Source organism: Perissodus microlepis, chromosome 5, assembly GCF_051167445.1.
Source record: "Perissodus microlepis isolate ML-2025 ecotype Zambia chromosome 5, ASM5116744v1, whole genome shotgun sequence".
NCBI lineage: Eukaryota > Metazoa > Chordata > Actinopteri > Cichliformes > Cichlidae > Perissodus > Perissodus microlepis.
Genome location: NC_140465.1, coordinates 13,368,462 through 13,382,558, shown reverse-complemented (window position 1 = coordinate 13,382,558; position 14,097 = coordinate 13,368,462). Strand labels below are relative to the sequence as shown.

Sequence of the window (14,097 nt, the reverse complement as noted above, 5' to 3'; positions counted from 1 at the left end):
GTTTGCTTTGAAGAGTCTGAGAAATCCCTTCTTGCATTAAAATGCGCACCTCCTGTGTGTGGAGGAGGGTGGGTGGGTGTAAAGCTCAGCAGGATCCTAACCAGCTGCCACCAGGAGCCGGGGCCTCAGCAGGGGGCCCGAGTCTGAAGAAACACTGAGGAAATCTTATGCCTCACAGACCACACCGGGAGAGCAGAAAGTTGGTTGAAGCAACTCGGCATATAGACAACCGTGTTTTCACGGGTGATGGTAAATCCCGTAGGTGTCACGAGAGTATGTGCTGCCCACTCAGCATAACAAAAGGCAGCAGGGAGGAGTTGCATTTTCCCACATTAGAACTTTAATAATCATACTATTTGATTTCACATGATGACCCCAATTTATTACAAATTGGAAGACAGGTTCATATAACCTCATGAACACTCCCCCCCCCCGGCAAATCCACCCTTTCTCCATAGATTTTTACTCCTTCAGGGGCAATGAATGATTTACACAGATCTGTTAACGTGACTGGATACTGGAGTACCATGAGCATTTAACTGGTCTAATTCTAAGGTATAGAAACAGAGGGACATCTGTACAATGATGGGGATTGTAATAATGGCACTTAATTGATTCTCAAGGTAAAATTGTGTGGTGGCTTTTTTCTTTCTTCCTTCCTTCCCTGCAACTGTGAAAATATAAATCCTGCAAAAATATGTTTGGGAATCCTTTTGTTAACACCATCGACCAGCTTATTTGTTGAATGGTGAATCACATGATTGGAAAATTTTTAAATTAGCAGGTTTTGTCTCAATGCTCTTGATAATGAGTACTGGAAGACGGGATTTTCAAATTTCAACAGTACACTTGTATATTTTTTAAAATACTCTATAACATCAAATTATTTAATAACGTATACAGAAGGGCTTGTAATGAGGTTTTGCATTTCTAAAAAGTCAATAAAGGAGAGAGAAAAAAACCCAAAACACGTTTATAAGCTCCATCGTCAGTCATTAGATGCGCCTGTGATCCACAAATATACAAAAATCATTTTTCCCCACTTTTTCCATTTATTTATTACAATTAATTCAATCTTATCCATCACGTTTTCATGTGTCATGTATTCCTCTGTTCCATTTAAAACAAGTCCAGTATGTGACTATTCTTTAGAACCTGAAGAGTCCTGAAGGTGGAGCAGGGGGAGGAGGGATGGGTGAATGGTTTGAAATTAATGGACAGGTTTGTAGGAGGAAAACAGAGAGGGGTGATGATTCCCCCTCCCTTCCCAGGAGCCACATCCATGTGAGGAGATTTTTTTTTTCCCATACGCTATGTGAGATTATTATTTTTTTCTTCTTGCATTCATCGCTTTCTCTCTATCTCGTTGTTTTCCCTCTAATCGGCGTCATCTGCGTCTTCTCCTTGGTCACCATCCATTAGCAAAGCGGCGTACTTACTGGCTGAGCTGAACTTCTGCAACAAAATAAGAAAAATAATCAGTACTTTGACAGCACAGTGCAACTTTACACAGATTTTGATGTGGCTGAGCTACAGGACTTACGGGGGTTGGGGTCTCTTCGTATTTCTTTGGCTCTGGGGGTGGTCTGGAGTCTCGGTCTCTTCTGTTGTCCTTTCTAAAGGTCAGAGTGAATGCTGACGTTAGGAAGTATCTGCACTAAAAAACTAGTTGCGAAACCTTTAATGGCCACAGGTGAAAATAAATAAAGAGGAATCTGCTTGTTTTCATCTTCTGAAGATTAACAGCCATTTCAGAAATTTCAGTTCTGATTCATGTAGTTCTGACATGAATTATTTCTTGTGCTACAATATGGGGATCATGATGATTTGGTGTAGCACAGATAAAGCATTCATGTGCACACCAGGAAACCCTGTCTTCCCAGTGACCCACAAAAAATAAAAAAACAAACAAACCACAAAGCACCATCAGTTGTGTAACCCGAGCACAGATGCCTGAAAAATATCCTCCCTGTCTCATTAAGAACTTTGCAGTTGCTAACCTGTCTGCCTCCTTCCTTCGGTCTCTGTTGGGCCCCTCTCCTCGCCCCCGCCCAGCTCCAGGCCCTGCAGGCCCCCCTCGTGCTCGTGGGGGCCCCCGGTCCCGACGCACACCATCAGCCTTGTTCTCATCTTAAAGAAGAAGCCAGACAGTTGAGTCAAGGGGGGCTTGGTGGACGGTGTACAGTAGACTACACTCTCAACGCACTGCAGCATAAACAGCTACTTTGGTTGGATTCAAAATGTGTTAGTCACTGATATAGGGCCAAATGAGAGGTGCACAACTGCCCCCACTACAAGAACGGGCCTCTGAGAAATCTGATGCCGGCTTGCAAAATGTGCCAAAAGGTTCCAAAACTTTAGAAAATAGTGAGAGCCACCTTGTGGCACCACAGCCATGAAGATACTATTGTTCTTGTAGTGTTTCGGCATGCACGTTCTGAGCAGGACCCGCTCCTAGCAAGACTCTTTGACAAATACGTTCAGCACGATTTCTAGTAAGTGTGGAAAGCACAGATAAAAGCTGCACACCACATATGGTAAGTGAGCAAGCGAATCGATGAAACACTTTCTAAGGAAATCTGCTAAATGCATGAACAAAGCATTTGCACGACAACAAATGAAGTCCTGAACTATTCCACTTCCTTTTTCTGAGAATCTTGTGCTTTTCACAGTCTACAAAAACAAACAAACAAAACAAAAAGAAGTTCCCAGCTCTTTTTCCTGGACCACTCAAGGATTTGAAAAATCACTCTGTCATCACCTTTCAGGCGCCAGTACTTACAAGATGTACTCTATAAGCACGTGCAAATGCTTCAGCTGTTTTTTTGTTTCTCAGAGCACAGATGGGCAAATACAGCTGAAGCTGATTAAGTGCACCATACACTGATGATGTCGAGAAGAGCCAGACAAGAAGTCAAAGGGGACAGGAAACTCAAAACAACTCCTAATATCACCTCGTTGACTGGAAGACCTAACCAAACGCAAGTGTGTGATAAAGTATGTTTACTTTTCCAGCATGGAATGAGATGGATTACTCACTGTATTCAATTAAGACATGCAATATACTGTTTCTGCTTCACTTCAGTCAGATTGTGCTTTTTTAAGATTTCTTCATTAGGTAATCGATGGAGACACCCTGGTAACTTGTTTTCGGAGTGGGGGAAGTCCCACTGTGTTTAGCACTTACCCTTTCCAGATCCTCTTTCATCTGCAGAACTTGAGGAGCTAAAAGGAAAGGAGGAACAGTCAAGGCAAAGTATATTAAGGCTGTAGGGAATTCAGAGTATCAATTACTCAATCTACAACAATCTACTCATTCATTCATTCAAGAGCAGAATTTAAACATTGCAGGCTTCATTCAGTGAGTGCTCACCTGAACTTGGGAGGAGCTGAACCGCCTGGGGAGACCGGGGAGATCGGAGCTCGACCATCGCCCTCATTAGAGCCTGTGCTGGCTGCACTTCTCTTGGCCCATGCATTCTCCTTGGGAGGAGGTGCAGGCATCACCTTCAATGGCTCTTTAGAAGAGCTGGTGGAGGGGGGCCGGGATGAGGACCCAGGGGAAGTGGAGCCACCTTCTACCCCGCTGAATACCTCATTCTCACCGGAGCGCTCGCTATCTCGACACCGTGACCCTAGTGGGAGAAGGCAGTGTTTCAGTCCCAAGTAGGACAAAGACGAAGGAGAGATCGAGAAGAAGAAAGGAAGCAAGTGAAGAAGCATCCCACCTCTTCCAGAAGTGCTTCCTTGCTGTGAAGACTCGCTTCCTGTGCGGGATCGCTCAGTATGAGATTCCTCGTTGCGCCAGCTCGGGTCCCTAAAAGCAAAAAGGAAATCTTTATTTTCTTTCCTTTAGACCTTTGGGTACATTATGCAAATCAAACCACTGATGTCTGAAACCCAAACCACTATTTTAAGCACTTTGTTTCAGTGTAGCTACTCAAACAAAGTGCTCACACCACATGAGGGGAAGGACAGTTGAAACACTGAAACACTAAATCTAAACAAAATTTAAGACATGTTTTGGCTGATTGTAAACTGCAAATGGGGTAACAAGGTTTAAGCAAAGCAGGCTAAAAACACGGAAAAAGCCAAGCAAACAAGTTTCTGAGTTTTTGCAGAGACTGTGGGGCATCTGAGACGGACTGTTTCGAGTGCAATGTGACGACCCGACCAATCGTAAAGCAAGAGCAACAGTTCAGCCCTCACAGTTCTGCTCTATGCAAATGACATGATTAGCAGATTTTTGCAGTGGACAATCGTGAACACAAACCCTGCTGCAAACAGATATTAAAAATATCAGTTGCTGTATTTACCTTCGAGGAGATTTTAAAAAGTGTAACATGCAAATATTTGGCACTGCTACTATTATATGTAAAAACTTGAGCAACTTGTTAGGCCTTAACTTACTGATTACACAGACAAACATGTCAAGACAAACATCTGAAAATTCTGGATGTAAATGTCAAGCAGTCAAATCAAGACCAACGTGAAAAGCGAGTTGCAGCTATAACAGAACAGTGAACCAAAGAACATCTTGAATCTTCTCTTCAAGAATCACAAGATGAGGCTTTGAGTGTCCGTCAAGTTGCAGGCAGATCTTATAAACATGCCATAAACATCTCAGAAATTAAACTGAGCTGCAAGAACTTATTCACAAGTGAGGAGGGGGCGGGAGATCAACAGACGGATTGGCTGCAGTGATGCGGACGCTGTACCGGTCTGTTGTGGTGAAGAGAGCTGAGTGTAAAAGCGAAGCTCTCAATTTTATCTACGTCCCTACTAGGGCTGCACGATTAATCGTTAGAAAATCGCGATCTCAATTCATACTTATGTGCGATCTCATTTCCAAATGACAATGATTTAAAAAAAAAAAAAAGAGAGAGAGAAAAGACGACGACGATTGTACCGCATTTTGATCCGGGACGTAATCTGCATGAAAACAAGCGCTCACTCTTCCTGCTCAACAAATGACAAGGGCGGAGCCTTATACCATGTGATACAGAAGCTGGCTGCTAAAATTGGCAGGGAAAAAACAACGCAGAGCACGTCGGGGATGACGAGAAAGTGACTGGAGAAAATCCGTCCCGGTCAACCACCCAAACATCAATAACGGGAACCTTATACAGCGCTTCCCTATACCCGTCGAACTCCCGCAGGCACAAAGAAATTACGGAGGCTATTACTTATCACCTGACCAAAGATATGGCTCCCATCAACACTGTGCAAAACGAGGGATTTAGGAGAATGATCAACACCCTAGACAAACGCTACACAGTGCCGTCCCGCAACTATTTTTCTATTGTTGCACTACCTGCTCTATACACGCAGTGTCGAGCAACGGTGGAGACGGAATTTCAAGCAGTACAACATTTTGCGGCAACGACAAAACGTGAGACGTTTGTTGTTTTTATGTTTATTTATTGTTTTTATGTTCAGTCTCAACTGTTACGAAGTTGATGTGCAGTTAATAAGTGCAATAAATATTTATACTGGAAAAGAAAATCGTGAGAGAATCGTGATCTCAATTCTAAGCAAAAAAATCGTGATTCTCATTTTATGCAAAATTGTGCAGCCCTAGTCCCTACCCTCACCGATGGTCACGAGCTGTGGGTAGTGACCGAAAGAACAAGATCGCAGATACAAGCGGCAGAAACGAGCTTCCTCTGAAGGGTGGCTGGCCTCTCCCTTAGAGATAGGGTAGAGCTGCTGCTCCTCCACATCGAAAGGAGCCAGTTGAGGTGGTTCAGGCATCCGACAAGGATGCCTCCTGGGCGAGGTGTTCTGGGCATGTCACACCGGAAGGGGGCCCCGGGGCAGACCCAGGACACGCTGGAGAGACTATATCTCTCAGCTGGCCTGGGAACGCTTGGGTGTTCCCCCCGGACAAGCTGTAGGAAGTTGCTGGGGCAAGGGAGGTCTGGGCTTCTCGATCCGGCCCCGGATAAGCGGAAGAAAATGGATGGATGGATGGATGGATGCAAGAACAGAAGTGAAGGATTCTAATGCAACAGCGACAACGGCTGTGGCTCTACTAATTGCAAGGATCGATGGTCTATGCCTGGCTCCTCCAAGGTACTGTACCCTAAAGTGCTCCCGGTGCATCTGTGTGAATGTTAAGTTAAAGAAAGCACTTGTATGAATATGTGTGAATGAGGCTTGGGGTAAAGCAGCAGAAAAGCACTTTGAGCATCAGTCCATTTAACAGAGACTCTGGCTGCAAAGAGCTTGTACAAGCTGTACAAGTCTCCACAGGATGTGTCAGCATTAAACACTTAATCATTAACATTTGAAAATAAAAAAGGCGCTCTCCCATTTCTGCATTAGGTCTAATTTACTTGTGCTTGAGAAAAAAAAAGGCAGAAAATTTAATGGTGTAATAAATGTACAATACTACTACAGTCAAACATTACTCATCAGCCTCCCCGCTCACCTGTCCCTCATCTTTCTGTCCGGTCCCCTGCCTTTGTCCTCCTCCAGCTGCCTCTGCAGTCTCTCCTCCTCCTTCTTCAGCCTCTCCTCCACCTCCCTCTCCTTTGCTGCTGTGTCAACGGGTTTTGCTCCGCCAAAGATGGACGAGGCCCTGCTGCTGGAGCTTGAAGTGGCAGCAGGTGAAGTGCCACCACTGCCGGCGCTTTCCTCCTCTTTAGGTACACTACGAGGCTTCAGGTTCAACTTGGGTCTTTGCTGAGGAGCTAGGGTTGGAAAAGATGAAAGCACATACGTCACAAATGCACAACTTAACAAGATTTTTCCTGAAAATTAAGAATATTGACAAAGGATGGGATTTATACAATGAAATCTCACCTCTCTCTTCACGCCTGTCGTGCCGGTCTTCACGATCCCCGTAACGATCCCGTTCTCCGTAACGATCTCGATCTCCATAACGATCCCGGTCTCCGTAACGATCCCTGTCCCCATAGCGATCCCGGTCCCCGTAACGATCTCGATCTCCGTAACGATCCCGGTCCCCGTAGCGATCATTGCTACCCTGACTGTCATCATAATCACGGCGGAAACCACTACCAAAGTTACGACGACCTCCTCCACTACGAGAGTCATAACCTACACAGACAGCAGACCAAAAAAGAAACGTGAAAACAGAACGCTGTAAACACTAAATACAACCACAAAAAAATAAAGATTTATTTAGGATCAGAATGTTAAAGTAATCTGGATCTTGTGCCTAAGAAGCAGTTTCCAGAACTTATACAAACAAACCTCCATCATTGTTTCTGCGGTCCCTGTTGTCATAGCGATCCCGGTAACGACCTCCTTCATTACGATCACTGTCCCACCGCTGGCCATCTCTGTGACGATCAGACTCGTAACGGTCACGTGATCCTGCATTAGGCCGAAAGTAATGGGACGTGACACACTGAACGGCTGATTGGATGGTGTTACCACACAGGTATTTTATGTAAACAATTCAAAATTAAAGACAAAGAAAAAAAATAATAAAAAAATAAATAACACCTGCTCCCTCAGTTTGAAAGCTGAAAACCAGGGCTGTGACATAAAGCTAAGGCTAAGTTTCACAAAATTCTCCATAGTGCAATAGAAGCCACTTAATGGACTTGTTTTAATTAATTAGTTCAGTCAATATACTCAGAAATTAAACTTTCATGCTTCAATTTGTGTAACTGAAATGGGAAAACAATAATCTCAAAGCATTCTGTTTTTCTGTTTGTTTATTTAGGTATATTTTTGTCTTTAGAGGGAATCTTATGCTATCATGATAAAGCTCCAGCAGAAGCAGATTAGACTCACTGTCTCCGAAGGCATCATCTCTCCTGGGAGGTCCATCATCAGCATCCGCACTTGGTCGAGCTCTCCAGTCACTGTCTGTCTTGTCAGGACCCATGTCAGCCATTCGCCCACCTCGGTCTCGACCACCCATAGGTCCGCTGTCTCTTTCTGAGATGTGAAAAAGGAGAGGAGACGCTGTGTTAAATTATCGAACACTTCAACGAGGGCAATGGAGCATTGCGTGACTGCAGAGGCAGAGATGAGCGTTTCAAAATGTCCAGGAATAAAAGTGTACCTTTATCATTTGACTGGTCTGCAATATCCACACGAATCCGGCGGTTGCCCAGGTTCTGTTGGCATGAGCAAAGAAGTAGTTTGTTACAACTATTATTTACTGATCTTTCCTGCACTTTGGTGAAAGTCACAGACTGTTTAATTGTGTCTTTTCCAACTTCAGGTTCTCTTACTTCCTCGCTGAGGCTGAGAGCCCTGAGGAGGGATTCTACATCGTCAAATTCAGCATAACCAAAGCCTTTCAGCCTCTCTGGGTTACTGGGCTCTCGAGGCAGACGCACTGCACTGATCTGGACACAGAGACAGTTAAAGTGAAACACACTGATTAATAACATAACGCTCTAATTACACTATGACAACAGAAACGCACTACCCAAGTTTTCAAAATGCAAAATAACAACAGAGAAAAAAAACAAAACAAAAAAAACAACTTTGTGTCGTTGATGTGACAAGTGTGAAAACAAACAGAATAACAAAGTGGACCTCTGCATCCTGTTCTTTTTTAAAATGCAAATTCAATCTTGCTGTTGTGTTCCACTGTGTGGACAGCCCCATGTAGATGTGGACTGAAACTTCAGAAATTAGCCACACGTGTAACTTCAAAGTGATGATCTGGGAACCTGAAATGTAACTGAAACTGCAAAACCAACACACACAGAACTGCTGGCATCCTAAATGTTATTTGCCTTGGCCGTTATATACAATTATGAGTGATGGCTGTGTGTATATCTTGCTAAACCTACTGCCAAGCCGCGGAAGAAGTCTTTGATTGAGTCCTCAGTGACATCATAGGGCAGGTTTCCCAGGAAGGCGGTGTATGGCGGGCTGCGGGGGAGCCTGGCCCGGTCAATATTGGGCTCGCGAGCTGAGCGAGGCGCTGTGGGCAGAATGGAGCGGTCGATGGGTGGTGCCCTGTACGTGTCCTCCTCCGTGTGCCAGGAAGTCGAGACTGCAGAGACATTGGAGGAATCTTCAAATAAAAGCTAATATTTGAGCTTCCTAAATTCATGAAATGCTTTGACTTTAAAAAAAAAGAAAAGAAAAAGAAGCTACCTATACTAGGGTTACCTGTGAGAAAACAAGAGCGCTCATTGCATAGAGATCACTGTTTTACATAATGCAAACTCTTAAGAAAAAAACAAACATTAGGTGCCATTGCCTGCTACAGTGCTTGCGCAAACTGGCCTGCGTTCGCATTCCCCTTAATGATCCAGACTCGACTACGCATCAGTTTGTCTCATCATCTCAGCTCCTCTCTTTCTAAACAAACGCCCCCCATATGGCGTGCAGCAATCACATTAGTCACACAAACTGGAGTTTAAGGGTCACACACACTCAGGTGTGGTGTAGATAGCCTAGTCTGAACATAGAAGCTGGAACAATTAACATACAAACAACAGGGCATTGCCACTGACGCTGCATAAAAACCAAACTTTGACTTGGTAAATATGTTAATTAATACTTTCTTATAAATAAAATACATGCCTCATGTAACTAACCCCAGCTTGGATTAGTGTTATCACCCTCGTATTACAAGACATTTATATCTGCATATCATATCTATTCATATCTCACCCAGCTCATTTTCATTTAAACACTCTGCAGCACATTTCACATCCTGCCACATGTTCGACTACATGTGTTACTAGAATCGCCAGTTTGACCACATTCTTCAATTCTCCCAACGAATCTGAAAGATCTTCTGAACAAGAGAGAGAGCGAGCACACCGATTTTACTACAGTAATTGCTTTCAGGGCATTTCCACTGAGACTGGCTTGTCATACATAATATCTCCTTTAAAACATGTGACTGAATCAACAGCTATGCAATTAAAAGGATATCTCTGCCTACTGATTGCATAGCTAACCTGACTTACACTGACCATTTTGTTACCACAAACCACGCCGGCAGCTTGCTTCTTCAAATGCAAATAGCTCAGACAAACACTGCAGCCTTCAATTCAGAGGTTTTGAATTTGCAGTTAAGGGGAAAAGGTAGAGCTAAACAGTCGTTACCAAGAAACATAATGCAGACTGTTTTTTAGTTCACCTACTGTTATGAAATGCTGCTAAGATATTCCGATCCCTGTGTGCATTTCAGTGTGTGCTCACCATCTCCGTCCAGGTCATCCGTCTCATCCGCCCAGCTTGTGGACTTGGTCGGATAGCTGGGGGCGACGCTGCTGCCTCCACTGTCCTCCGCAAGAAAGTCAGTCAAAGTGAGGGTCTTCCCCTTCTTATTCTTCTTCTTAGCTGTAGGGAAGAACACAAGAGTAAGTAATGGTTACCTTGCCCATTGTGGACGTCTCTCTATGGAAGTCCCTTACAAAGTAACATATGGAATAGCTGCAGACTAAACTACCAGAAACTGCAGCATCTCAACAGTTAAAAAAAAAAAAAACTAAAACTTGCCTTAAATGAGAGCTGCTGTTTAAATAGTGACGCTATTTTTAAGGTTTAGTAGTGAGATGATGTACAACCAAGCAAGATAAGAGTGGGCCCCAGTGTGCGTGTGATAACAAATACTTCTTTTGCTACAAAAAAACCAAAACTGCGCACACGCGAATGGGGAGTGGTCAGCCTGTCCAACCGTCACTGTGCAACAGACCAGAAAAGGCTGTTTAGCTTCAAGTCAGGTGAGAACCATAACGATTTCGAAACAACCTTACTGCAACACGTTTTTGAGGTTTGACTGACTGAATCATGCACAGACCACAGAATATTCTTGACAGTGTGTCCCAGTGCCAGCAGTTACCAGCCCCCAAGGGGGATGGGGAGGGGGGGCTCGCACACAGTTCATGATGCAGGTTTTGACTTGGAAAAACAAAAACAAAAAATAGGGGGTGAGAAAGCTGGCTGGGAGCTTTATTGTGAAAATCCCAGCTGTCAGGACATTCTTTTGCACACATTATTTCAAAACCTACACAAACGCAGAGACCAACAAGGACTGTTTACAGCTCTGGTCCAGAATATTACACTAAGTTGTTGTTTACGGCCGTCAGGTTTGATCAAAATGGCTATAACCGCTTGTACTTTGCAAAACCAGCAAGCAAAATATTGGCTGTGGTAGCCTGCTCAGCGATCCTCACTTATGTGACATTGGTGAGCTAAGAGCTGCGTAACATTAAGTTTCAGCGGGACTGTCTTCTTCTAAAACTACAACCCCCGCGGTCAAACTGTTAGGGTAACTATACGGGTCTTTAGCTTGTCGTATACACTGATCGCTTTTGTCTTGGCGGCTATGCGGGCTTAGTCAGCAAAGGACTGCTGACGGGGGAAGTATCCCTGCTTAGCTGGCTAGGTTTTACGGCCTAGCTCGCGTCGCAGCGCCACGATCCAAGTGCGCCATCAATCGCGCAGGACTTGGCCGGCTGGGGAAAAAAAGATAGCTTAAAGTTGAGAAGGAGCTAGGGAAGTGTTTAGAATGCGGCCAAAACAGGCTCAGTTGCTCCATTTCATCAAACACCGACACCAGGCAGCCACGCTTGCACACGTGGGGAGACTCCTCGGGCAGCCCGGACTCCTCGGCCCGACCCCTCCTCCACACATCGCGCTTGCGCCCGGCGCTTATCTTGCTCTGAGCGCCACGGCGAAACCCGCTACGGTCATACAATGTGCCAGCTCTGCACGCAGTTCCGAACATTTCACAGCCTGTCAACCACGTCCACTGCGCACAACAACGCTTAAAGTCAAAAGCGGACTTCAGTAGCCGCAGTAACCGTGCCCAGAGGTAAATGCTACAAGTTCTCGGGAGGTTACAACGTTCACATTTATGCTAGTCGTTGCTCCGTTCATTCGCCTGTCTGGCAGTATCGTCTTTACCGAGCCCAAAACAACCGGGAACCCCTTTTATACACGCGAGACAACGACGCGGAGCGATAAAGCGAAGAAAAAACAACCATCAAACTTCAGGTGTTAAGTTGCATTGAGGTAAAATCCTCTTAAATTCTCCCCCGAACCAACCCGGATCGCTCACCCACATAAACCTCACCTGACGCCGCCATGTTGGAGAGCGAGTTCGTAGTAGTTCCCGGATGAAGGCGTCAGAGGTTTATTATCGGGAGCGCGCATTGTCGTCCACGAGAGCCTTGTCTCCTCCCTTGTTTACTTGCTGACCCACATCTGCTGCACCGCTGCTCCGTGCTCTGCTCAATATTTGTCGTATTTGTCACCGAACTGGCTGCAGCTTTCCCAGCTGTGTATTTATTTTAATCTTATAGCAATTTCAATCCACCTTTTCTGATTTTTTTTGCTTAAAATTCTAATGAATTAGTGGTAATAAGCCATTAAGTACTGACCCGTGTCCCAGTGATTACAGAACTTTGCTGAGTTTTCGGTTTTTTACCCTAAAACATAATAATAAAAACCGTCCAAGTAGCATTTTTTTGGTTAAAGTAGTTAACTTTATATCAGCTCTTCATGATGGCTTGCATCTTATGTACAGGTTTGAATAACTGCCAGCTATCAGTTATATTATGCTGGTTTTATGATTATATCATCCAAGGTTATAGCCACTCCTTGGTAGGGATGGGTATCGTTTAGGTTTTATCCGATACCAGTACCAAACCGGTACTTTTGAAACGGTGCCGGTGCTTAAACGGTGCTCAAACCTGTGCTTAAAGAATGGAGAACACAAAATTGGTCCAAAAACCTCTCATGTTCAGCTGATAACAATGTTAGCCTTTTCTGCAGCTATAGAGCATATATGGTATCACTGTTGGCTGGAAGCAGTGCTTAAACAATGGAAAAAACACAAATTTTGTCCAAAAACCTCTCATGTTTATCTGTTTTCCACTTTTTCTTTGGTCATTTTAGCCTTTTTGGCCAGGGTGAAGGGAGTATCTGCCATCAAACAAGAAGACAGCCGCATGTAACTACAACGGTGTTTGCTAGTTTACATGCATTAATGCAGACCTTCCCAAAGTGTGGGGCCCGCCCCCTGCTTGGACACTGCTAGCATGGGGCGCCCACACAAACGCAAAGCAGGAGATGAAGCATCGCTGAATATGTTTCCAAACCAACTTCATTCTAAGCCAAAGACTAGAAAATATGGTGAAGCATATCTTCCCTTTGGCTTCACCTGCCAACCCGTTCGTGCCAAGGTAGGTCTCCCCTGCATAATTGGTCTTTCCTATGTCGGGAGCAGCGCTGGGCTCTCCAAATCACAGACAAACAGTATCCCACATTCTTGATTTTTAGTTCACAAACACTTGTTGTAGTGACTAACTACTCCTGACATTTTGGAGATGTTAGCTCTTTGTACAGTAAAGTTACAGTGGGATACAAATAATATCAGGCTGATCCTGCCACGATTTGTTTCCCCTGTCTAAATCACGGACAAACAGTGTCCCACAGCTGTTTATGTTTTTAAACCCATTTTGCACAGAGAGGCATTTTTGTGAAAAAATTATTGATAGCAATGTTGAATATTATTACACAGGGAAAAAACAACTACATGTAAAAGAATTAAACCGTGACGCCTCTGCCTTTCTAAATAGAGGGACATTAACTGCGTGTTTATATGTAAGTGTAAAACCTGAAGATAGAGACAAAATACTGTTTATCTGCCATTCTGCAATTCCTCTCATGTAAACAATAACGTGGTGCACAGCTGACGTGAAAAAAGGCACATACCTTTGACGTTGCATGACGAACTCTGTATTCCTTGTCCACACTTAAACGCAAAAAAATGAGTTTTAAAAAATCTCAGTTTTCGGTGATTCCAAACGCCGTTTACATGTGGACAAAACAGCTGCGTTTTCAAAAATACCCGTGTAGGTGCGGACGTAGCATAAAAGAGTTAGTAGTTTATTTTCTTACCTGCAGATTACTTGTATTTGCTTAATTATTTACTAAATGTTTGAGGTGTGAAATAAACCGCAATTGAGCAAAATATGTGTGTGTGTGGTTGGAGGATGTGTTGGTGCGTGCGTGGGGGCACGAACATTTTTCTGTAAAACAAAGGGGGGCCCAGTGAAAAAAGTTTGGGAACCACTGCATTAATGTAATAACGTGGTTAGCCTACTCAACGTAAATTACACACGAACAACATTA

At 44.1% G+C, this 14,097-nt stretch overlaps 1 protein-coding gene across 2 annotated transcripts; it reads right to left on the bottom strand.

Moving 5' to 3' along the window:
- Positions 1-957: 957 nt before the first annotated feature.
- Positions 958-12,127, bottom strand: eif4ba (eukaryotic translation initiation factor 4Ba). Of its 2 annotated transcripts, XM_084927985.1 has the most exons (15): positions 12,035-12,127; positions 10,156-10,296; positions 8,787-8,992; positions 8,217-8,333; positions 8,045-8,099; positions 7,771-7,917; positions 7,222-7,344; positions 6,808-7,065; positions 6,434-6,695; positions 3,729-3,817; positions 3,374-3,635; positions 3,188-3,225; positions 2,001-2,130; positions 1,544-1,616; positions 958-1,455 (listed from the first exon to the last, which is right to left on the bottom strand). In XM_084927985.1, the coding sequence occupies exons 1-15, from the start codon at positions 12,045-12,047 to the stop codon at positions 1,378-1,380; spliced, it is 1,992 nt and encodes a 663-aa protein (XP_084784111.1). In that variant the 5' UTR covers positions 12,048-12,127; the 3' UTR covers positions 958-1,377. The 2 variants fall into 2 exon arrangements, with proteins under 2 accessions (XP_084784111.1, XP_084784112.1); XM_084927986.1 differs by lacking the exon at positions 2,001-2,130.
- Positions 12,128-14,097: the final 1,970 nt, after the last annotated feature.

Bases quoted from the DNA above. Each gene is read 5' to 3' on its own strand.
- eif4ba (XM_084927985.1), bottom strand. The intron at 8,334-8,786 runs GTAGGTTTAGCA...CTCTGTGTCCAG, and splicing joins ACTTCTTCCGCGGCTTGGCA to ATCAGTGCAGTGCGTCTGCC. The intron at 7,918-8,044 runs GTACACTTTTAT...TTCACATCTCAG, and splicing joins AGACCAGTCAAATGATAAAG to AAAGAGACAGCGGACCTATG.